This window comes from Pholcus phalangioides, unplaced genomic scaffold (genome assembly GCF_987345545.1).
Source record: "Pholcus phalangioides strain wild (caught in Gottingen) unplaced genomic scaffold, Ppha-v1.0 ptg000020l_1, whole genome shotgun sequence".
In the NCBI taxonomy this organism is placed as follows: domain Eukaryota; kingdom Metazoa; phylum Arthropoda; class Arachnida; order Araneae; family Pholcidae; genus Pholcus; species Pholcus phalangioides.
The window spans coordinates 6,133,823-6,159,859 of NW_028301613.1; the positions used below are offsets into that span (position 1 = coordinate 6,133,823).

The 26,037-nt window shown below is 44.9% G+C and overlaps 1 protein-coding gene across 1 annotated transcript; it reads left to right on the forward strand.

Annotated features, from left to right (window-relative positions):
- Positions 1-1,521: 1,521 nt before the first annotated feature.
- On the forward strand, positions 1,522-25,747 carry LOC149070861 (aquaporin AQPcic-like). Its single transcript, XM_089248478.1, has 3 exons — positions 1,522-2,258; positions 22,142-22,222; positions 23,701-25,747. Exons 1-3 carry the CDS (start codon positions 1,704-1,706, stop codon positions 23,866-23,868), a joined length of 804 nt encoding a protein of 267 aa, XP_089104604.1. The 5' UTR covers positions 1,522-1,703; the 3' UTR covers positions 23,869-25,747.
- The last annotated feature ends 290 nt before the right edge of the window (positions 25,748-26,037 follow it).

Below are 26,037 nucleotides of genomic sequence, written 5' to 3' on the forward strand. Positions count from 1 at the left end.
GTAACCCCCCCCCCCCCTTGAGAAGAAAAAAAAAATTGAAAACAAAATTTTACGAACTTATTCCACTCCTGGAGTCCGTTCGTGAGCCGAATTGTTCGTAAACCGGAACGATTTTCCCCATACGAATCAATGTAAAATGAATTAATCCGTTTCTGGCGCCCCCCGATGTTTTCTAGTGCGAATTTTTGCAGCATAGGAGGAATAATTTCTGCACAGGAGCTGTGCGTAACATGGAACTAATGAAGGTCATTAAAATGCAGTCGACGCTCGACCCCCCCTTGTCTCATCAAAAATGGACGTTATATTGGGAGGGTCGTTGTATCGAAAATGAAATGTATATGTTAGTCTTTCTGTGAAAACGTTTGGGACTTATCCTACCAGTCGTTGTAATGGAATGGTCGCTATAACGTGGGGTCGGGCGAGCAACAGGCCTGCAACAATACAATTATTCAATCATCACACTTCAGTCATGGTTAGAAAAATTGATAGCACATAACAAGCATTACACCGAAACAAACTTCACGTTAGGTTCACAACACGTACACGCACATTACGACATGTACCGATTCGTCAGAAGTTCCGCAGGGGAATATTGATGAGTCAGGACCGTAGTGTGCCTTTTTGGGGCCGCGGGGCAGACTTTTCCATGGGGGGGCCCCATTCTGCTCGGGCCTAGGAGGCAATGCCCCGGTCTAGTTGCGGCCCTGCGTGTGATTTTGGCAGTAGTAGTAGTCTTTTTGTGTGTTCGCAAACCAAGACTAGTTCGTAAACCGAATCACCCGAAAACTGAGCTGTTCCTATACTGTATACACGTACTTGTGTGAAAAAAAAATGACTGTTGTGCGAGCCTGTTACTAAACCCGTGCGGATCTGTCTATACACCCTCGGGGTTGGGAGTATTCCCAGCCTCCCCCCTTCCCCCACGGGCTACGTCCCAGCTCATATCAGTACAAAAAGTTCAGCTTCTATACGGCCTCGGAAAAGTGATTCAGCTTTTCATACGACCAACCAAAAAAATGACATAATTCAGCTTTTGACCGGCTCTCAAAATCATTTATCCTCTGTTTCCATAATAAGGCCCCGAAAAGAAGAAACTCTTCGGCTTTTTATGTTGTCAGCGAAACTAATCCCTTAGCGAAAAAATACGGACAAAAACCAAAACAAAGAAAAAGAAAGTCAACGAGCACCAAATGTTATAAAATAATCTCCAAAAAATAATAGCATTGAATCCAGAGAGAGCGTTTTCTCTTCCAGACGACATCATTATCGTCTGCTGCTGCTGTATGTTGTATCCCCTCTAATTTCCCACGGAATTATCCAATAAAAAACGCGATCACGGCCGTCCATTCTTCCCCTATTTACGCTCCGTTCGAATTATATCTTCTTCATTCAATTCGATTCGATTGAGAGAAGAGCTCGGAGTTTATTTCTTTTCTTTTTATTCTCGCGCGGGGAGTTTATTTTCTTTATTCTTTTTCTTTATTCTCGCGTGCGCAAGTTATCGTTACTACATTCCGTTGGGTTCTCCCAGAGAGAGAGAGAGAGAAGCAGCTGTTTATTTACGAAGAGAAGAAAGAGCTGTGCTCCGGGCAGCGCTTACCTTGCTGTTATTATTTATTAGCGAGATATAAGCTGTTATCTCGTCGCTTATCATCGCACAAGGTCGTCGGCGCGCATCGCTAAACACCCCCCACCTGGCGACGATGAAAGGCTGTTTCGAAGACCCGGGTTCTTTCGTCGGCATGGACGACGTGCGCAAGTTCAACAGCTTGGCGCGGGCCCTCTTCGCCGAGTTCCTGGGCACCGCGCTCATCGTGATCGTCGGCTGCGGGGCCTGCAAGGTCGAGCAGGCGTCCCAGGTCCAGATCGGGCTAGCGTTCGGCCTGACCGTCGGGATCTGCGTCACGTGCTTCGCCAGCGTCAGCGGCGGCCACCTCAACCCCGCGGTGACGTGCGCGCTCCTCGTGACGGGGAAGTGCTCGCTGCTCAAGAGCGTCCTGTACGTCGTCGTCCAGTGCGTCGGGGCGATCGCCGGCGCCGGGCTGCTGAGGGCCGTGAGCGCCCACAAGCAGGAGCTCTGCCCGACCGACGTCAACGGGATGCTCACGTCGGTGCAGGGGTTCGGGGTCGAGGTGCTGATAACGTTCTTCCTCGTCCTGACGGTGTTCGCGGCGACCGACGAGAGCAGGTTCGACGTCCAGAACGCCAACGTCGGGTTCGCCGTCGGGTTGGTCATCACCGCTTGCCACATGTTCGCGGTAAGTAAAATTTTTACTACTTATTATCATCTCAAATTTCTATTATTATGCAAGCCTCCCTTGCATTTTCAATGAGTAACAGGGCCGTAACTTCCCCTGGGCGCCCCGAGCCTAATGGAGGCACCACAAAAGTTTACACATCTGCTTTGCGTAATAATAACCCTTCCAAGAGGGGGGCCCCCCCAAGGAAAAGTTTGCCCCGAAAAAGCACAATACGGCCTTGATGAGTACGCAAGCCTTCTGTGCATTGTAAATGAGTAGGCAAGCCTCCTATGCATTTCTAGTGAGTACGCGCGCACGCATGCCTCCTACACGCCTCCTACCCTAACGCCGGGTATTTCTCAACGTGAATCGCCCAGAGTGTGACACGCCGTCACCAATAGGAAAAGCGGCGCGACTGTTTTCCCACGGAGCGCAATACGCCTCACGACAGCGCTTTATGTCGGGCGTGATTTACCGATTACTCCTGGAGGACTCAAATGCGTCGTACGCCGCGCGTTTCGCCGATCTCCTCTGCGTTTTAGTCGTGTTCTCTTTCCCCTTCCCTTCAAAACCGGAGCGTGTAGACGACACAAAAGCTGACGCCAGGGTACCCAGGAGATTTGGGGACGGACGGACGGACACCCATACTTCCGGCACCACTTAGTCGGTAGTAAATTGCCTTTGACGATAGACCGGAGTTGTGCTCGGTTTGAATGAATTAATGAATGAATGATGCCAGGGCCACTATATAGCCGCCCTGAGCTGGTGCACCACGCTAGGACGACACAAACGCTTAGCGGAAGAGAACACAAAGGCGTAGCGTGATGAAGTTACAAGTTTCTGCCGACGCGAAACGGTACTATTCGGTTCACGCGGCACAGAAAAACCTGCCCCTAGAAAAAAAACCCGGCTTGAGGGGTACGCAACGAAACTTCTAATTGAGTACGCACGTCTTCTTCACGTTCCTAAGGGTACGCAGCTAGCGCATCTAACGCATTTCTAATGAGTAAGCTCGCCTTCTTTACCTATATTACCTAGATGGACCCGCGCTTTCTCGCCAATGATGCAGGTCGCAAAGCTTCCAACACTCCCTGTCTTGAGTCTTTCTCTTCCAGATCCTCCCCATCACCCCGACGATTGGATCTTCCCATCCTGTTGGAGGTCCACCTTGTTCTCGTTGGCCATATCTAGGACACCAGCTGATGTTCATCTGTTGCCTTTGAATCTTGCTACGTGGCCTGCCTATCTCCTCTTGCTTATAATATATTGCCTTTACAACATCTTTCACAATTTGTTTCACGCACAACTTCTACACATTCCCATGCATGCATAGCGAACGTATCTAACGCATTCCTAGTGAGTACGCACGTCTTCTACACATTCCTACGGGCTCAGAGCGAACGCATCTAACTCATTTCTATTGAGTAAGTGCACCTTCTACACATTTCTAGTGAGTACGTACATCTTCTACACATTTCTAGTGAGTACGTACATCTTCTACACATTTCTAGTGAGTACGTACATCTTCTACACATTTCTAGTGAGTACGTACATCTTCTACACATTTCTAGTGAATACGCACGCATTTTTTACACATTTCTAGTGAATACGCACGCATTTTCTACACATTTCTAGTTCATTCTACACATTTCTACACATTTCTAGTTCATTCTACACATTTCTACACATTTCTAGTTCATTCTACACATTTCTACACATTTCTAGTTCATTCTACACATTTCTACACATTCCTACGTGCACACAGCGAATGCATCTAACGCATTTCTAGTGAGTGCGTACACCTTCTACACATTTCTAGTGAGGGCGTACACCTTCTACACATTTCTAGTGAGTACGCACACCTTCTACACAATCCTACGGGTACACAGCGAACGCATCTAACGCATTTCTAGTGAGTGCGTACACATTTCTAGTGAGTACGCACACCTTGCACACAATCCTACGGGTACACAGCGAACGCATCTAACGCATTTCTAGTGAGTGCGTACACATTTCTAGTGAGTACGCACACCTTGTACACAATCCTACGGGTACACAGCGAACGCATCTAACGCATTTCTAGTGAGTGCGTACACATTTCTAGTGAGTACGCACACCTTCTACACATTTCTAGTGAGTACGCACACCTTCTACACATTTCTAGTGAGTACGCACACCTTCTACACATTTCTAGTGAGTACGCACACCTTCTACACAATCGTACCGGTACACAGCGAACGCATCTAACGCACTTCTAGTGAGTATGCACGCCTTCTACACAATCCTACGGATATGCAGCGAACGCGTATGGAAGGCGTGCGTGTTCATTGAAAATTCGTAAGAGTCTTTCGTACTCATTGAAAATGCACAGGCTTGTAGGGAGCGTTAGGCCCTCGATTCTATGGTTAGGGAACTTGGGAACCGAGTGTGTAGGGATTTTCGGGGTTTCGAGCGCTGTTGTCTTCCTGGGGGGAAGATTGGCAACGTTCGAGACGTTTTTCATCGCCGAAAGTTGCCCTTGCGGGTGATTCTGTGGGTGGGAACAAATCAGGTAGGAGCGAATATTAGTGAGTCTCTGTCAGAATACCGGGATTTACTATTATCCGCTAGGGAGGGGGGTTCAGATGTGGCAGTGATTCCAGTGCTGCCAAGGGGTAGTAGGGGATATAGGAGTAGGATCCACCAATTCAATATAGGCCTGAAGGACATTTGCTCCTCACTTGGGGTCACGTTCTTGGAGCTTCCCGCATTTACCGATAGGTGGCTTCGTTCGGATGGGATCCATCTAAATAAGAGAGGGGTCTGGGAGGTTTACGATAGTCTTAGGTCAGGTTTTTTACTCCCAGACCACGTAGTCGGGAATGCGGGTTAGTTAATGATAATCACAACAGTACTGACGGGGAATTACCCACCTCTGACTTGGATGGCTTCTCGATTGACAACAAACCACCGGGCAAATTAAAATGTGTGTTAATAAATGCCAGGAGCTTGGGTAACAAGAAAGATTTTTTAGAAACTATGATAGTTGTGGAGGACTTGGATCTTATAGCCATTACAGAATCTTGGGCAAACGATGGGGATGAATCTTTCTTACACATCTCCGGATACGATACTTTTTTGAGAAATAGATCTGATAGGAAAGGGGGTGGAGTGTTAATATACGTGAAATCCTGTTTGAAGGCTAGAGAGTGTAACGTGCAGAGAAGTGATATTGAAACCATATGGGTTGAACTTGAGAACAAAAGACGTCATAAGCTTATTGTTGGGGTTTGTTACAATCCACCGAATAGGGATCAAAACTATATCGCCAAAATGCATGATGAAATTTCCTACATGTGTAAGCGAAAGAGGGTTCTCATACTAGGGGATTTCAATTACCCGGGTATTGATTGGGAGAACCTTTCATCTGGAAATCAGTATGAAAGAGACTTTCTTAAGTTGGTGCTCGAAAATATTTTGTATCAGCATGTATCAGAAGCCACTAGGGGTAATGCTATTTTGGATTTAGTTCTTACTAGTTCTGAGGATCTAGTTGAACATGTTTCGGTGGGGGAAGAGTTTTCTTCCAGTGATCATCGTATCGTCAGATTTCTCTGTAACTTTTCCTCGGGTAAGGTTGATAACAAAAGACTGGTTCCTTGTTTTCGGAGAACTAACTTTGATGTTTTGCGAAGAAGGTTAGCGGAAGTTTTCAAAGACCGGTTGGAATCAGTAGGGGTGGTAAGTCAATGGGAAGAATTTAGTACGACGCTGTACTCTGTTTTGCACGACGTCATACCCTTTGTTCGAAAAAAGCGTGTTTGTACATCACACCCTCTATGGTTCACGGATAGCGTGCGGAACCTTTATCTTGAAAAGAAAAGAGCATTCAGAGAGTATAAAAGTGGACGAGGTGACCTATCATTGTTTACTGATAAAAGAAGACTGTTGAAGAAAGCGATAAGGAATAGTAAAAAGCAAGTTGAATCTAGGTTGGCAGATAACATTGGCTCTGACCCAAAATCATTTTTTCGATACGTCAATAATGGATGTAAGGGGACAGTTGGCCCCCTCTCGATAGGAGGCTCAAAAGTAGAGAGCAATGTAGGCATGTGTAGTGTTTTCAATGACTTTTTCGCGTCGGTTTTTAATGGAGATAATGATATTCGATATACGGGTGTTGCATGGGGTAATAAAACGCTCAACGATATTCAAGTAGAAGACGTGGAGGTCCTAAATCTTCTAAGAAATGTATGTGCAAGCAAAGCACCAGGACCAGATGATATCTATCCCAGGGTTCTCAGGGAAGGTGCTAATGAATTGTTGGGGCCAGTCGCACAGATATACAGGAGTAGTGTTGCTGAGGGTATCGTCCCGAGAGATTGGAAACTGGCTAACGTTGTTCCGATATTTAAGAAGGGTAGTAGAGAAGTGGTGTCTAATTATCGTCCAGTGAGTTTGACGAGCTCCCTCTCGAAAATTTTGGAAATTATCATCAAAAGGCAGTTTGTGAAGTGGATAGACGAGAATAATGTATTGTCGGATAATCAGCATGGGTTCAGGAAGGGGAAGTCATGTGTAACTAACCTCCTTTGCTTCTATGATTACGTGACTAAGGCTTTGGGTAAGAGCAAAAATGTCGACGTTGTTTACCTTGATTTCCAGAAGGCATTCGATCGGGTACAACATGGCAAACTCTTGAAGCGTTTACACGAGATTGGAATAGGGGGCAACTTGCTGAATTGGATAGAATCGTGGTTAAGAGATAGGTCGCAACGAGTTATGGTGAACGGGGAATTCTCTGGTTGGACAGACGTCACAAGTGGAGTTCCTCAGGGAAGTGTCCTTGGCCCCATACTTTTTTCACTTTTTATCGATAAACTCGATCAGGGTATCGATGGAATTACTAGCAAATTCGCAGATGATGTGAAGCTAATGGGGGTAATCGGAAATGAAAGCGATAGGGAGTTGCTATAGACCAACTTAAACAAGATTGCAGCATGGGCAAATGAATGGAGCATGACGTTTAGCGTAGATAAGTGCATGGTCGCTCATTTTGGTTCGAACAACCCACGGTTCTCTTACGAGTTGAATGGTGTCACTATCCCGGATGCAACTAGAGTCACCGATTTGGGAATTCTCATTGACGAGCGACTTAAGTTTTCTGAACATTGTTCAGCGGTTGTCAAAAAATCGAATAGAATGCTTGGTCTCATTTTCAAAAAGGTCTCTTCGCGTTCTCCTAAAGTCATTCTTCCGCTTTTTCGAGGCTTAGTTCGTCCTGGACTGGAGTATGCTGTAAGGTTTTGGAGACCATACCTACAGAGGGACATAGACTTGGTTGAAGGGGTGCAGAGAAGAGCTACGCGTGTCCTTATTGGCACACAGGGCTTGAGTTATGAAGAAAGACTTCATTTTTTGAATATGTTTACATTGGATGAACGCAGGTGTCGAGGAGATATGATCGAAGTGTTCAAAATTTTCAATGGGATGGATAGGATGGACCATGAACTTTTAGTACACCGCCAATCGACTGCTTTTACAAGGGGACACCAGTATCGATTGGTGAGGGACAATGCAAGGTTATGGTGTCGCAGGGAATTTTTCTCCAATAGGGTTGTTAATAAATGGAATAGCTTACCCCCGGAGGTAGTAAATTGTAACACAATTGGCACGTTTAAAAAGAAATACGATAAACATGTTGGGGTAAATCGAGAAGCTCTGTCCATTCTTAGAATAAGACAACCATAAGTATTCTTTATGGGCATTGTATAATATTTTATCATGTGTATATATTGTTTGTAATTTGTGTTAATTGCATTTTTAATTGGGTTGCTGTATTTTTGAAACATATGACAACCATATTTTTATGGGCATCTTTTTATCAGCCACCTCGTTGGGCATTTTGCCTGTTGTGGCGTTGTATTTGTATTTGTATTTGTATTTGTATGGGAAGTCGATCCATTTGTAGCGAATATCTTTTGCTCGTGTTTATGTACACGTTTCCCTGCATACGCGCGGGTTTCATTGGAGAGAATATTCGTTGTGCGACCCACAGTTTACACAAGAGTCTTCCCATGTGTGTATGAACAGCGGATCGTAAAAAAATTCAGGTAGCCTATCGTTGAAGGAAAAGAAAACAAGAAAGATAAGATGAGAGATAATATATATTTAGAGAGATAAGAGAGATCACGCATAAAAAACATGTTGGGGTGGGGGAGAAGAAATTCTGGAATATTTCTGACTCAGAAAGAAAACACTTAATGCAGCTCGTTTCTTGGAATTTTCCGCTCATGTCATTATAAAGATGTGATTGTGCAGCTTTGAGGCCGGAGGAGCGGGCGGCCTGTTCAGCCGTAAATAAAGTGGTATTGGATGCCCGGTGGATACTTGGGACCGGGATGGTTTTCGGTAACCCCCGAGCGGGAATCGTTTGTGATTTTGCGCGCCACACGAATTTTGCCGCCCTTCTTCCATTCTATTCCAATTATCTTGACTACTCTTTCTTCGAATTCGCCCCCACCTCATGATATAATCCGTTCGGCCTCACCTCCCCCCCCCCACTCCTGCAAGAACACGCGTGTCTTTGAGAAACTTTTTGTCGCTCCCATGATAAAACATTCTCTATGTATGTAACTCTTTTTGTCGATCGCATGACACTCAATCAACGCACACTATTTTGGTCACTCACATATATGCACGCTGTTTTGGTTTGTTGCTGTATAGGTCGCTCTTTTGATCTTTAAACACATGCTCTAGATCAGTGTTTCCCAAAGTGGGCAATATCCTCCCCCCCCCCCTTCCCGGTGAGCGATGGAATGGTCCACGGGGGCGATAGAAGCTACGGACGCAACATAGAATCCAATGGGTTCACTTGAGTTGGGGGTGACGAGAGGACACAGAAGATCCGCGAAATGCGCGGCGTATGACGCATCTGACTCCCCCAGAAGCAGTCAGGCAATCGAGCTCTCGAGTGAGGCGTGATGCGCTCTGTAGGAAAACAGTCGTGGCGCTTTTCCTATTCTTAGGAGCAGGTTTTCTGTGCCGTGCGCAACGTAAATCACCCAACGCGAGGCACACACTTCCGGTACAACTCACTGCGCACTGCACCCGAACGTCCCTGTATGGAGAAGCTAACTAGAGCTCGAGACAATCCTTGTAATCCGCATGCGCTCCAGGAAAGGACGCGAGTAGATGTTTGCGACACTTTAAAAACGCACACCAGCAGAACTGTTCAGAATTCCGCAGCACAGAAAGCAGGCTACGCAAAATCGACCGTCCAAATCGCCCGCGCTGTGTGTTGGCCACACTCCCATTACCCGGTTTTTGCGTTGCGGAATTCTGCAGAGTCCTGCCGATGTGGATCCGGCTTAATGGAAAACATCAACCGCCTCTCTCAGCAATAACAATGTTCACGAACATTCTATCTGAAGCCGGATCCACACCAGCAGAATTCCGCAGCGCCGAAACCGGTTTCGAGGTGTGGCGATTTTAATGAATGATCGATTTCGCGTAGCTTTTCTCCTCACTGGCAGACCCTTTTACCGGGGGAAGCCTCTGTTTCAAAGTTTGTTGATTTCTCAACAAATACACGCCATTGATATGGTAACCTTGATGAAGGGAGGGCGGTGGTCACCCGGGCAGTGCTTGCGGATTTCTTTCCCGCTCATGATAATGATATTCGGTAAGAAATATTTCGAGAGTAAATACAGAAATTCGAGGCACGAACTTCAACCTATATGTAAGGTGCCCCAGAACAACACTCTGCCCGGGCTCCTACATTACTAAGGCACCCATTGCCCATGTCTACAAAGTGATGATTTCGATATCGGCTGCGGGTTCCTTCCCTTGTTAAGGACGATACAGTGACGTCAATATTGTATAAGGGAATCGAGCCTCATGTCTTGATGGAATGCCGCCGTAACTCGAATAACATCCATTGGGAAGAAAGATTGGAGGTGGGGGGGGGGGGGGGAGCCAATCTTTTTGACTCCACACACATATGCGATTAACTTGACAAACAAACATCAAATCAAAAACTCGTTGCCATCACCATAAAAAAAAAAAACGTAAGAAGAAGAGACCGCACGAAAATTGCCAGAAAATCGGCGCCTTCCTGTCGTCAATGGCTTGGGACCCACGCGCGCGCGCGTGAGGAGGCCCTCGTCTCCGACCCCCCTGCTCGTTTTGACCCGCAGAACTGACTGAAACAGGAAGCGAACGATCAAGTCCCATCACCTTAAAAATGTTAACTCGCCCTCGAGTCTTTCTCGAGACGGTCTCTTGATGCGAAATGGCTCCAACTAGTGCAGCATTAATGAATGACCGGCCGGTTCCCCGCATCCGTCCAACCTCACAATTACTCCAAACGAAGTAAAGAGCTCCGAACCCGCCCACTCTCTCTCTCCCTCCATCAGCCTGTTACCCGCGGCTTTTTTTCGCGTGGATTTGGTAATCTGGAAATTACTCGGCGATGATTTCTCCCATAAAACCTTTGAATCACCTCATGATCCAACCCCCCTCCCCCTTGAAACCTGAAAAACCAGACATGCTCTCACGTTACCATTGCTATGGAACCTCTAACGTATAGGGAGTGTGCTAGAAAGCAGCCAATCCCCCCAAGAATCCCAGAGGTGGTCCCACCGCCACAACTTCATCGGCTCCCCACAGTGCGCACCCAACAGCGATCCACGCCGCAACATCCCCTGCAGACAAGAAGAGACCAACCCTCAGCCAAGCCTGAGAAAGGGAGTAAGGGAGAAAGGGGGAAAGTGAGTAAATGCGTCCCCCAGGCCACGCATGTCACCGGCGCAAACCACCCGGAAACGAAACACGGAGGGTCATCTATTGAGCTTAACAAAATAACACAAGGCCCTTTTCTCCGAGGGCCAGAACACAAAAGAAGCATGGGCGTGGTCAGTCCACGCATCGCCAGTGATTCACAAGAACCACCAATCTGGGGATTTCCATAGAAGCTCTTTTCCGCTACCAAGGTGACGACCATTCAGCTCCCACCTGGCTACCCCCCCTACCCCAGGGATTTGATTTTCAGAAATCCTTTTCAGTGTGTATCTACGTCATAAAATATAATACCGACCAAATTTCATATTTATAGCTTCTTCGGTTTTGCCTCGGCCACGATTGCCCCGTATAACCTTCGAACCGCCTTTTTTCTGACCATCCCCCTTAAGCCCCCGTTCACATGTGCAAGATTGGGGGGTCGCTTTGATGGTAATTACCGGCATGACAACTTTTTTCCCCTGGTAGGGAAGAAAAAGATGGGAGAGAAGCTCATCTCGAAAAAAGCCCATCTTTCTTGGTGTGGATTGGTGGTCGACACCGACCTTCTCTCCCATAATCCTTTGCGCCGCGAAAACTACTGTAAGCTCCATCGTCAGCCATCTTGAATCAATCACTTCCGTTCAACCCGAAAGACCAGACGCGCCTCCACGTTAATATTCGTGAGAACCTCTAACGTATTGGAGACGCGCCGGAGACCGTTTATTGAGTAAAAGAAAATCTGACTGCAAGAGCCATACAGAATGGACACAACCGTGGAAGACAATACTGTCCCATCACGAGTCCAAGATTCTTGGATAGATATATGTGAGAAAAGGAAAGGTGACAGAGCAGCTCGTCCGCTTTCGAGGGAGCTTGGTGTCCAGACCTAGGCTCCCACCCGGGCCGTCTGCGCCGGGGAGCATCTCTGCTGGCCGTCTGCCAGAGAGTGATGGCTCCCATCTAGCCGTTGCTAGAGAGCGCTCCCATCCAGGAAGCTGGAGAGCCAAGTTTTACCAAGGGGGGACACCGCGCAGTCCCTCTACGACGGTTACAGAAAAGAAAAAAAAAAAAAAAAGATTGAGCGAAGCAGAGTGCCCGTGCTGTGCAGATTTCCAAAATGATGAAAAAAAAAAAAATAGTGCAAGAAAGAACAGTATACAAATATACAAAATGTACAGGAGATCCTATAATACACACTATATACACACGATAATACACATGTGATCCTATAGTTACGGCGTCGACATCAGGGAGCTTACACAAGCCCTGGGTGTGGTGAGTGGGTGAGTTGGTCGTATCGCATCTCGTTGAGGGGTTTCGGATTACACCAGCATAAAATGTTGACCGGTGGAGCGTGATCTGGTAACTGGCGGGTCAAGATCATCCGTATTTCCGCTGTCAGAGTCACTAGACGGGGGGTCAGACATGGTATCTTGACGTAGAAGGTGCGAAAAAGCTTCCAAGAAGTTAATTAGTGCAGCAATTTTGTTGTAGTTGAAGGGGCTGCGCATCATACGTCGTTTCCACGCACTTCCGTTCAACCCGCGTAACCAGTGACGACTTCCGGAAAGAAGAGGGGGGGGGGGATTACCGGCATAAACTAAACGTCATTTGAGGTTAACGAAGCCACGCTGGAGATCACTTTATATACAGGGTGCCCTGTCAGTGCTAATGAAGCCTTTATCTCATGAACCGTCTGCCGTAGAGGTATGTGATTCCTATTTAAAAAATGCTCAACGGGCGTTCAAAAATTACCCTGTCCCAGTTTTGAGAGTGGAAATACAGCTGCGAATGGAGCGGAGCCAGGCATCTCAAGTCGTGAATGGAGCGAAGACAGATATCATCAGCTTCGAATGGAGCAAAGAAAGGAATCTTCAGCCGCAAATGGAGCGGAAGCTGGAGGATCTAGGATGATGTGTCGAAAAGGTGACTTATTGTGTTGGTGCATTGGATCATCCCGTATTTTATGGGACAGACAAATTTACCCGAAATTATTCGGATCTTGGGGGGGGGGGGGGGAATTTCTCCGTTGGGGAACTGCCGCGGAATTCTAACGAGGTTGGCGTCATATATAATCATAATTAAACCCGCTGTAAATCCCATGTGTGGTAGATTCGTTCACTAATGTTCCAGAGGTGGGGGCGGGGACTTTTCTACAGGAGTGAAGAGAGTGAGAAGAAAAAGAAGAGAAGCGCCCTGGATGTACCGGTAGCGCTTGGGTGATGCGGGAGTGTGGCGTCACACGGGGGGGGGGGGGTTAGGAAAAGGTAGAAAAAGTGTTTGCCCGACACAAAGCACATCTCCACACGAACCAAACCAACACAATTTGATTTTCTTAAACGGCCGAATCGTTATTCACATCCCGCCCTTACACCATCACCCCAACCTATCTGCTTCTCGCGACTTCATCACACAATCAGTCATTCTACGGAACCGGTTTTGAGGAAAAAAAGAATAGTGTTCCACTTTCTGTGTCGGGTTTTCTTTCCCTCGAAAAACTTCACTCTTTTATGCCGCTAAAAAAGTTACTCTTAAAAAAAAACCCGAATGAGTGAACATTTTGCAACCTATTACTAGGCTGACCATATTTCTTTGAGATAAATACGGGACATTGGGATTATAAATACGGGAAAATACGGGACATGGCCAATTATCGCCAAAAATGACGCCAAAACTAAACAAAGTTGCCAAATATTGTTGAAATCATGTGTCAAATTGCAGTGGATTAAAATGTATTCCACGAGATTAATATTCTCATATATAGTTGTAATTATCATAAAATAATTTATGAGTTGAAAAATAATGTCAATCTTTTACTTCAATAAAGAATTAAAATTCAAGTTGGCTTCGCGTAAAATACGTGAAAAACCGGGACACTTTTGCCAAAAAGTCGGGACGGCCAAAAAAAACAAAATACTGGGACTGTCCCGGGAAGTACGGGACGTATGGTCACCCTACCTATAACATAGCTGCCAAGTCTCCCGAATTTTTCGGGAATCTCCCGAATTTTAGCTTCATCGCTCGACCTCCCGAAAAGTTCTTAAATCTCCCGAATTTTTACGAAAATCACAAAAATCCCTAATTGTCCCTAAAAATTCCCTACTTCATTAAAAAAATCCCCGCTTATGAAAACAATCCCTAAGGAATTTCTTGTGGGGCATGAAGCCTCTTTTTTTCCCCTTTTGAAATGACGTCACACGTCGTAAATGGGGAAATTCCCTTTTTAAGGAAGTTTTACAAACCCTCTGATGGTAACAAGAAAGTTGTTTGTCTTATCGTGCAGGGAAATGGCTTAGCAGCCAATAGTCCTGGATAATAATTGAAGATTATAGTGACGCGTATATGGTCAAAATTTCTTTTGTTGAAGTTACGTACGTGCGATATAACAAAGCATGAATAATGATAAGCAAAAACATATTTAATCAATTTTAAAGATACTTATTCCGATGAATTTCTTTTCATCAAACGTTCCAGAAGAGGGCCTACTTTTCCTTTTTGTACAAGTTGTGTTACGGACATAAACATCGGGCATGGAAAGACTGCCATCATCACTCATGTGAAATTAAAAAAAAAACATCAAGCAAGTGTCACAAAAAGTCAGTGTTCTTCAAAAATTGACGGTGTTTTCCTTCATCTTCCGATGATTTTGGGGTCATTCGCTCAGAATGTTTGTTCACAGCGTTTCTGATTGAACACAATATTTATTTTTACATCATTGAAGTTTTGGCCTCCAATTTCACTTGTTTTTTGCGTAGGAATTTTATTCCCAAGGGTTTAACTTCCATGTGTGTAAAATCCCTATTTTAATTTGACTTCAGTAGGGATTTTATTCCCTACGCTTTAACTTTTATGTTTGGAAAATCCCTATTTTATTTGGAAAAAATCCCTATTGTATTTATTAGGGAGTGGTTTTAGCATAAAATACGGGTTTGCGAGAAAATCTCCCGAATTTTCATTTTCAAAAGTTGGCAGCTATGCTATAACGAGTATGTCAGGAAAAAAAACAAAAAAAAACAGTTGTCACGTTTCACCAAACCCCGTTCATCATTCGTCCCATTTGTTGGAACGGGATGTATGGTCACGTAGCTGCGAACGAAATTTTTCCGGATATAGTTATCATTTGGTTATCAGAATCCCTGATTCCAGGTATGATCACATTAAGCAGCGTGGACTGTATGTAATAGAAAGATTCGTTCTGAGAGCAATGTGGGGGGGGGGGGGAGAGAACCAGTGCACCGGATGACAATGAAACTCCGCGATGAGTATCGTGACCATACGCCTCGTATTTCTTAGGACAGTCCCGGTTTATTTCTGTTCTGGGGCCGTTCAAGCATTACGTAAGCAAATTTTTAGCCATTTTTGACCTCCTCCCCCCCCCCCCATTGTCAGCAAAATTTCGTCATCAGCTATGCACCTCTGAATCCTAACTCATGTTTTCATAAAGGGCGGTTGATGACGTAAGAATTATCCAAACCCCCCCCCTGTCATCAAAAGTCAGCAAATCGGAAACCCCCCTCTCCCCCCCCCCCCCATCGATGATGACGTAATACTAGAACGGCCCCATTTTCTGACTATCGCGACTTTTTTTTTTTTTTGCAAAAATGTCCCGGGTTTTTTCACATATTTTCCACGAAGACAACTTGACTTTCGGGCGCGGTAGCCCAAGTCGATAAGATACTCGCCTAAAGTACCAAAGGATGTTTAGAGGTGTCGCGAGTTCGATCCCCGGTTCGTCCTTGTCAGAAAACTTTCCTGTCACACGGGGTACAACAAAAAAAAAACGGCGACATGACTGCGGAAAAAATTGCTACCGCAGAGGGAGTCCCCCATCGAGCGGTTAGCGCACCAACCTCTCGATGGGTATAAAAAAGAGGGCTGCCGTTCGGAATCGGTCCAGTCTAAAATCAGTCCTCGTGTGCAGAAAATGACCGTGGTGCGACAAAAATGATCAGTGATCACACTTTCTATTCTTCAAATCAACGATTAACATTATCTTCCCAACTCAGAGATTGCATTACGATAATTACATTGACTTCAAATAAGAATATTCATCTCACGTATTTGTTACGTCATTTTTAATTCACTGAAATTTGAAGCGTCTCCTTCATTTCCCGCAAATTTCTGCGATTTTAGCACGAGTTGGCAACTTTGCTTAATTTTGGCGTCATTTTTTTTTTTTTTTTTGGTGTTAATATTGGCATTGTTGCGTATATTTCCGTATTTCGAAGCCCGATATTCCACGTATATTTTTCTCGAACAAATATGGTCAGCGTAGCGACGATGAGGAAAGAGGTAGACACAAGAGAACTGGAATGAATTTCTTCCAATCGCGTTTGGACGAGATATTTCGCCCGTGATCGTAAAAGGGCCGCACCAATCATTCATGAATACTCTCGGAAATTCAACCAGACCGGATTTTCACGAGGGTGTCCGGGTGGGGGGGGGCCCATGCTTTGAGACGGCACTTGGGGACGGAAGGAAGGCGGGGTGGGTTCAGACTTTTTCCTTATCTAATGAAATAACGTCTCGTATCTACATCGTATCTACTTCGCTCAAGTACTCACTCCCATCCAGCTTGGTTATTATTATTATTATTATTCAGGTTCCATCTTCGACGATTTCGATTCTCTTCAACGAGATAAAGCGTGTGGTTCGTGCGTGTGTTTATCTTGAGGGTTAAAGAGAGAAAACGCCATTAAATTGTTATTTTTATCGTATGTACTAATATATCGATAAGGTTTTTTTCCCCCTTTTTTTCGCTTAAAATTATCTCCCGATTCTTGTTCTTATAGTCCACTTGATGAAGAGACTGTTGGGAACCTCTCCCTCTAGGGTTACCAGACGTCCAACGCTAGGAGGACGCGTGCCCTCCTTTTTTGATGTCATTTTAAGCGTCCTCCTTACGTTTTAGAAAATTCGCGCTTTTGTCCTCCTGTTCAGATTTCCGGAATTCTACTTCTTCTTTTTTTTTTTTTTTTTACTCTGAAACATACACCAGTGGCCAAAAAATTAGGAACACCCTGCTCCTCTGGCTTTGACGACAGCAGATATTCTTCTGGGCTGCTGAAACCGTTGAGGAAGAATGTTAATTTATGCTAACGAAATGGCAATAATTCCCTCAGATTAGAAGGTGGTGTTTCGGAGCATTTAACAGATGTACACCACATATGCTCAATTCGGTTGAGATCGGGCGACTGATCAGGGGGTGGGGGGGGTTAAGCATCGAAGCAATTGGAACTCTGAATCATGTTCCTCAAAATCCATCTGATATAATTCCAGCCCCGTGGAAGGGTGCATTCATGACCGTCTTAAGAGCATCATGGGGGCCCCCGTGCCAAATGATTTTTCTGAGGCCCTACGTGGTGAATTCTCGGAAATTTCAACCACATTTCATTTTTGTGAGGGGGCCCCCTTTTCTCTTGAGGCCCCAGAGCCGTGCCCGGGTGGGCCCATGCGTTAAGACGGGAACTGGGTGCATTGTCCTGCTGGAAATAGCCATCCATCATCATCAAGAAACATTTTGGCCATAAACCGGTGCACGTGGTCAAGGGACCAAGAGTACACCAGGAAAATGCTTCCGAGACCGTGATTCCGCCGCCACCCGCCTTGAACAGTTGCCATGTGGCATGCCGGATCCATGGCTTCGTGCCGCTTGCGCCACACGCGGATCACATCATCAACGCCATGGAAAAGAAATATTTGACTCGTCAGACCGTACAAACTTCATCCATTCATGAAGTGTCCAAATTCGACGTTCTCTCTCTTCTCTAGCCCACAAAAGCCGTTTTCTTCGGTTTAGTAGAGAAATCGAAAGGACTCTTGTCGGTCGCCGGCTATTGAAACCAATTCGCTTTAACGATCAAAGACGTAATATTGCGTCCAAACGCCAGTGCAATAAAATCAAATATAAGTTCACTTTGTTTTCTTTCCTCTCTCTCCCCCTCCCCCATCCTCGCGAAGAGTTGTTGCACCCCTATGAGCAGGGGCGTAGCCAGAAATTTCTTTCGGGGTGGGGGGGGGCAGCCACTTTCATTTCGGGGGACCAAAGTGATAGAACAGTAGATTTGGCCATTTTTTTTCGGTCATTTTCTCACATTTCGGGGGGAGGGACCGGACCCCCAATTCCCCCACCCCCGCTACGTCCTTGCCTATGAGTTTTTTCCTCTCGGTTTTTTGCAAACCCTGCTAGTGATTTTCTCCCTCACATATGATGTATCTTTCTTATAAGAGTGAAAAAGAACAGGTTGGGGGTGAGTGTGGAAATGGAAATCTAACTTTTTGTATTGTATATACCTGCATTCTTATCAACTTAATCTATAGGCCCATTTACACGAGGCAAGTGCTTTAGTTGGTAACTTAATTTTTAGTCGCCAAGTACGATACAATGTATGCAGACGATAAGGGCCGAATATTTCTCTCGTCCAGAACGAATTTGCTGCCACCTGTTGTAAAAATACACGATCAAATATTTAACATAAAGATGTCATCTCTATAGATTAAATTAAAAAATAATAATAATTTCGAAAATTTGGAAATAATTTTTATGTTTAATGAATTTTTATTATTTAATTTTTAACCCTTAGAATTTCCTACGAATGCCAAGAATCTTCTCCCGTATTTTGGGCTTCCATAATTCATAATTTATCTCCTCTTCAACTTCGATTAAAATATCGTATAATCGATATTTACAACTTGGACGAGAAATAGAGAAATCTTATATTTCTTCTCGATGACTTACATAAGTTTATAATATGTTGTGTATTCTTTTTTCCCCTGTGGCGTCATCTCTCGCCCCCCTTACGTGGGTGGCAGAGGCGAAAAAAGGGGGACAAGCGAACTGTTTCCCTTGCGTAGGGTGAGCATACGTCCCGTATTTCCCGGGACAGTCCCGGTATTTTCTGTTTTTTTGGTCGTCCCGACTTTTTGGCAAAAGTGTCCCGGTTTTTCCCGTATTTTACACGAAGCCTACATGAATATTTACTCTTCATTGAAGTTAAAGATTGACATTATTTTTCAACTCATAAATTATTTCATGATAATTACAACTATAAATAAGAATATTAATCTCCCACATTCGTCTTGGTGAACGTTTTTCTTCGTGGAATTCATTTTAATCCACTTCGATTTGCAGTAATGGTTCATTTCCTGCCATTTTGATTTTTCTGCAATTTCAACAATATTTGGCAATTTTGTTTGATTTTGGCGATAATTGGCGGTGTCCCGTATATTTTCCCGTATTTGGAATCTTAATGTCCCGTATTTCTCTCGAGGAAATATGGTCAGCCTACCCTTGCGTGACCTACTTCTTGCTCAGTGTGGAATTAATATTGTTAACCTATGTAAATAGTTTTTTTAAATTAAATGAACTTAAATATTATCAACCGTTTCTTCAATTGGAGTCAGAATATACATCGTCCTCAATGTGTATATCATATAACTATACCCCCCTTGAGTAAGTGAAAATGAATAAATTTATATTCTTTAAAAAAAATATCATATAATGTGGCTCTGATCACAGTATTCGTAAGTTCTACCTGATCATCTTCATCCATCGTTACGAAAGCTATGAGCTTTAAAAAAAAGCATTTCTCTGAATGCCAGATAAATGAAAAATTATCACTATTATTCTCTCCCGCGCGTTGTGCGTCTGACTCTCTCCGTGGATTTGAGTAGACTGAAGCGCGCATGCGCTAACTGCGCTCACCTCCGTAAAAATTATCCAATGAGCGCCTACTTACAACTTATCGTGTGGACAGTTTCAAGCAAAGCGTATTAAAGACGCTTTGGTTTCAAGAAGAATCGGTAAGTTAAAATTAAGTTGCCAACTAAAGCACTTGCCTCGTGTAAACGGGCCTTATTATACAGTTTTATACTATTTCATTTGTTCCCCCCCCCCTTCCTTTCTCTTCTATCGCTGCGGGAGGGGGGGGGGTTAACGTAAAACATGACGTAATAAACAGTTTATCTGTGATAAGAAGTGACTACCGAACACCTTAAGATATCCTTGTGGATGAGAAACAGCGTCTTAAATTTTCATCGCGCTTTTTTCACACATTCGTCGTGTAAGGGGGGGGGGGAGGAATACATTTTTTTGCTTCGGATTTATATTTAGATTTTTCGCTGTTGGACGTCGAGAGGATATCAGACGTCACTCTCTCTCCAGCGTGACTTATTTGTCTGATCTGTCACGCGAGAAGACGACTCGAGACGAGTACGAATTCCAATGCTGTGGCTTCTTTTTAAAGAGATGAACGCCACTTTGATAAGATGTCGTTTCTCGGAAAAATATGATCCGTGGTGTGTGTGTGTGGTGTATAACAGAATCTGGTGCGATTTGTATGGTAATGTGTTACGCATCGAATCGTGTCAGTAACGTCAACTTTAGAAATCTGTGGGATGGAAGAAAACGGCAACAACAACAACAACAAGTTTGCGTCACTGTGTTGGTGGTGGAATCAGGCCGCCCCCCCCCCGTTGCGCAGTAGCGTATTCACAGATGGGCTTAGCGGGCTGTGTAGCCCAGGGCGGCAAATTTGAGTAATGAGTGGCCGAGAAGTAGTTAGTACCTCTGCCTAAAGAGTGAGCGAGGGGGACCCAGGTCAGCGAGTGACCGAGAGCAGAGCTTGACAAATTAAAGCAATAATTAACTCTGACCTAGAGCGCATGCAAGCACGTGAACGACAAACAGAGGCCTAAAACCAGGAGGGAGAGCGAGAGACCAGGTCGGTAAAACGATCAAAAGCGCGACTTACAGTGGGTGCAGAGTACGAAAATGACCGGAACAGCCTGCGAATTATCAGAAGGGTGGCGTACAGAGAGTGTGTCAGTGACCAAAACAGTGTGTGAGTGACTCAAAGAGTGGCCCACAGATGTGTTCATGGGATAGGAGCGAAATTCCAAGCCGGGTATTGCTCAGGGTGGTGAATTCGAGAAATAAGTGATCGAGAAATTTATAGTAGAAGAGAATGTGAGAAGAAGACGGCAAAATTTGTGTCGCCCACTGGTGGCAAAAGCAGTAAGTACGCCTCTACCGTCGCGTATGAGCTTTTGGGCAAAGAATTGGGAGATGATCTCTATATTTACGTATCGGCGATAATTCTGGCAACACTTTCCAAATTTACAACTAGCCTTCTTCGGCCACATTCTTTTATCATAAGGGGTGTGCAACCTTTTTCAGTCCGCGGGTCAGAAACTTGTATGTACACCATCGGCGCCACAGTGGTGGTCTGCTGAAGAGCCGCGCTGGTGGTCGAGTGGTCATATAGTGACGGACTCGCGTCGCGAGGGCCCGGGTTCGAACCCCCACCGTCACCCACAGTGGTGGTCGGCTGAAGTTGGTTTCCTGCGGTTTCTAACTTCAAGGCGCGAATACACATACACAAGCCGATCTCCCCTTTAAAAAAGTCTCGCCACAGAGAGCAACAGTACAAATTGTAATTCAATCATAACGTATCAATCACTTCACTTCTAAAATATAGATGGCAGCACTGAAAAATCAAACACAACACTAAATACGCACTCAGACTGTTAGGCACACACGCACAGTTACACTTCCGGCACAACTCACTAAGGTAGTAAATCGCCCATAGATGGTGATAGACCTGAGTTGTGCTCAGTTTGAAAGAAAGGAAGGTCTGCTGAAGTTGGTTTTCTGTGGTTCTCAACTTCGACGTGCGAATGTGAGCCCATCTCCCCGTTAAAAAGTTCCGCCGCAAAGAACAACAAGCCTACAACGGTGCAAATATTCAGTCATTGCACTTCACTCATAGCAGCACTGAATATACATTGTATATCCCTGTTGTTGTTTTTCCACCACTGTTGATTGTTTTTCACTTAAGACCCCTTAGGGTCATTCACGTATTACGTAAGCATCGATGGGGGTGGGGGGGGAAGGGGGTTTCCGATTTGCTGACTTTTGATAACAAGGGGGGAGGTGGTCAAAAAATGGCTAAAAATTTGCTTACGTAATACTTGAACGGCCCCTTAGCCACGACATAACATATATAGCCTTATATAGGAGGTCGTGGTATGACGCGCAGGGGTATGCGTACTACACACAGGCGTGTAATCCCTGTTGAAATGTTTTGTTTTCCGTAATAGAAACCAATGTATGATCTTTTTTTTTCCTGTTATACCTGCAGATCAGCTACACGGGGGCGAGCATGAACACGGCCCGATCTTTTGGTCCAGCTGTCATCATGAACAAGTGGGATCACCACTGGGTGAGTATGACTTTTTTCCTCGTCACTTTCACATGGTCAAATGATGTAACGTTTAAACAAACATCTGCCAGACACATTGAAGTACGGCCAATTCGTTACGGGGCCGGCCACTGGCTGGAGATTCGTGGCCAAAGCTCGATGTGCTGATGTAACATGGCCCGGAAGGAGCCAAATCAATTTTCCCTAGAATTTTGGCGGGCCCCGAAGACAGACTTTATACGGGCCCTTCCCATAGCGAATTTGGTGAAATAGCAAAAAATGATGAAAATTGCCCAGGGCTGGACCCCTGTCAGCCCTCACCCTTGTGTGTGTGTGGGGGGGGGGGGGTTATGGTTTTATTCCTCCGAAAACGTTATGAGAAATGTCTACATCGGCGTTTCTCAACCTTTCTGAACCCAAGGACGAGTAAAATATCTGAAACAATTCTACGGGCCACTCGTGTGGTGGACCACTTATGCCATCGCTGGTCCGCGGACTATAGGTTGAGAAACGCTGGTCTATATCTATGCTTTGTGTTGAAATCGGGTGCGACGACTGTGACTTCGAGTAACTCCACGACTCCAATCCCCATTCCGAAGCGTATGAAGTAGGAGTTACGATACGAAGAATATTTTATCATGGGGGGGACACCGTACTGGTTTGATGACCACTATGCGGTCAGCTGGACTCATACCAAGTTCTAACCCCTCGTTGGCGGCACAGTGATGGTCGGCTAAAGTTGATTTTCTGTGGTTTTTCCAACTTCGAAGAGCGAGTGCGAGCCGTTCTCATTTTTCAAAAAGTCCATAGAGCAGGCGGACCTTCAACACGGTACTTACATAACATGAAAAGCTCAAGCATCCGCCATTTTCATTTCGAAATGTGGAAGATAAGTCCATCATAAATATGTTTTAGGGTTACGCATATGCACATGCGCACGCAACGCCTGCCTGCATGTGCCAGTTAATCATTAATTTCCCACAGCGGGAGAATATTTAAGAGGTGCATGCCTACAACGCAATTGTTCGTTGGTGGGACGTGACATTATCTGCGGCTTCTGTAGCACTGCACAAAATTTTGAAATCACGTGACTTGCATTTCACTTCCCCCCGACGCGCGCACGTGTGTGTGTAGGTTCATGGCCCATTGCGGATTTATGTTGTTGGTTTATACTGGTGAGGCTTCCATCAGGCTTCCATATTTTGAAGTGAAAAATGACTAATGGCTGAATTGTCATGTGGAGGTCTGCGGTGGTGTTCCACGAGCACTCAAGCGAGGAGGAGACGGTGTGGGCGATCGCCCCTCCCGCCAGCCGAATAATATAAACAGAAATTTGTGTCTGTCCCGTAAAATACGGGACGATCCAACGATATTCGCGCCTCCTCCCAACACATCAATACATCGTCCTGGATCCGCGCCCGCGAGCAATACATGTCTTTAAAAGTAAGACATCTACTAATTCTTCGATCAGTACATTTTCATATCTTGGCTCTTTCCAGGTGTACTGGGTCGGTCCGATCTGCGGAGGAGTCTTGGCGGGACTCGTCTACGTCCACGTGCTGTTCGTGCCTCAAATTGAAGCGCCGCCCATACCCAGGGAGAAGGTCCAAAACCTGCTGCGTGCCATGGACAGAGAGCTCGTCATCGACAAGACCACCGTCTTCTGAAGTTCATCAATCAGCCCTTTCCAACACGAGCAAACACTTAGCAGCTCGATAAGCGCCAAATTGATGGCTCATTACATGTACTGTATATATAGATAAATACTGTACGGGGTGGTCATAAAGTAACTTTACCGATATACACCCCCCCCCCCTTCCCCTCTCCCAGCAGCCGCAAAAATCATCGAATGCGAATGTATTTCGAGGGGTGGGGTAGGTGTTTCAGAGGATGTGTTCGAGAAGGAGAAGAGAAAAACAAAACGCTAGAAAGAAAAAGAGCTTACGCGGTTACGGTCACAGCAACAAAATTTCAAAAAATTCGAATGGCAACACTCACTTTATGCCGAGAGATCAGCGGGGTGGAAAAAACCATGAATGACGTTGGAACGGCACCTGTAGCACCATATAAACCTCGGCGCAGGACGCAGTCAAAGGAAGAAAATCTCAACAAGGGGTTGGTGCGCTGACCCTTCGATGGAGTACTTTCTGCGGCGGCAGAAATGTGATCTGCATTATTCGTTGTTCCTACGTGTTCCTTTGCCTGCATCCTGCACCGGCGTTTATCGTGCTACGGGTATCGTTCTAACGACATTCGCGGTTTTTCATTGCGCCGATCACTTTGAAATGCATAAGATCGAGTTTCGTCATTTGAATTTTTCGAAATTTTGTTGCTGTAACCGTAACCGCGAATGCTAAGATTTTCCCTTTTTCTTCTCTCACTCTCGAGTGCATGTTCTGAAACACTTATATCTCGGATTTCGTTCTCATTCGTTGGTTTTTGCGGCCGCTAGGGGGGCTCGTATCTCGTCAAAGTAATTTTATGACCACCCTCGAAAAAATCAAGGGCTTCCTTCCCTGATGACGGACCCTTGCATAGGTTCAACATTTTTAGGTACAACAAAGCCGTAGCGTACACGTATTTTTAGGTTCATATGTATTGTATACGTGTTTCCACATATGCACGCGTTCCATTGTTGTTATCATTCATTATGATATATACCGTGTTTTCTTTGTCAAGCTTTTTTTTATAGTTTTATTGTGTCGATTCCATTTTGCACGGTCTTTTCATCTTCATAATGCATTTTTTTGATCGGATGCTCAAATGGCATCGGCATTCATTGCTTTTAATGGGGAGAGTTGCTAATTATTTTGTTTCCGCCCCATGTGCAGGAGGTGCGTAACTGAAGTTCGTCTGCTCTGAGCTGTCTAAAGCCGTAGCTACTCACGAGAAGTCTACCAAGCTTTGGGAATGAAATGATAGGAAAGAGCAAAATAAAAAAAAAAATTCCACTTTCAACGCTAGAGGATGCGCAAATCGTAATGCACATGCATAATTTTTTTGCAAACATGTGACCAAACTGCTTCATGGGCGGTGTAGTAGTAGTAGTCCAGTACGGCGAGTTACGACGGCTGGCAAATTTTAGTAATTGGCGGTCGGGAACCATCTAATAAGAATGGGAGAAGATGAGACATAGACACCCTCTTTCGACAGCTTCCAATAGTTGTCGCTAGAGTTCGATGTCGTAACGACGGCGGGTCATTAATTTGGCTCCTCCCCTTTCCCCTTATTGGTAATTCGTTTTGCAGACGACATCAATCTTTTTTCTCCACCTCTTTGTACTGCATTTGAGCGATATTACTTTTTCAAAGTCTCATTTTTTCAGAGATAGTGTTGATGTAGATAACTAGTCAATAATATACGTAAATATCATAAATCTAGTAAGTAATACTGCGTTTGCTTTTGGTTTTTTCTTATAGCGTCTGTTGCCAATTAAATCCAGAACTGAAGAGTTTTTTCTTCTATTTAATGTCCCGAATATATGTTTGTATAATGAATTCTTTATGTAAAACGCTATAACAGGAAAATAAAGTTTCCAAGTTTTAATGTTGCGTTTCTAATTTTGGTTTTTTAAAGAAAAATCCTGAGTAGCTCGAACACACAAAAATATAGTCTTGTCTGTTCAAGAAAAAATGACCATGATATGAATACTCGAAGAAATTAATATAAGGATGTAATTTGAGTTGAAAAATAATTTCAATCCCTGATTTCAGTTAAGCCTAGGGTGACCCTGTGTCCCGTATTTCCCGGGACAGTCCCGGTATTTTCTGTTTTTTTTGGCCGTCCCGACTTTTTGGCAAAAGTGTCCCGGTTTTTCCCGTACTTTACACGAAGCC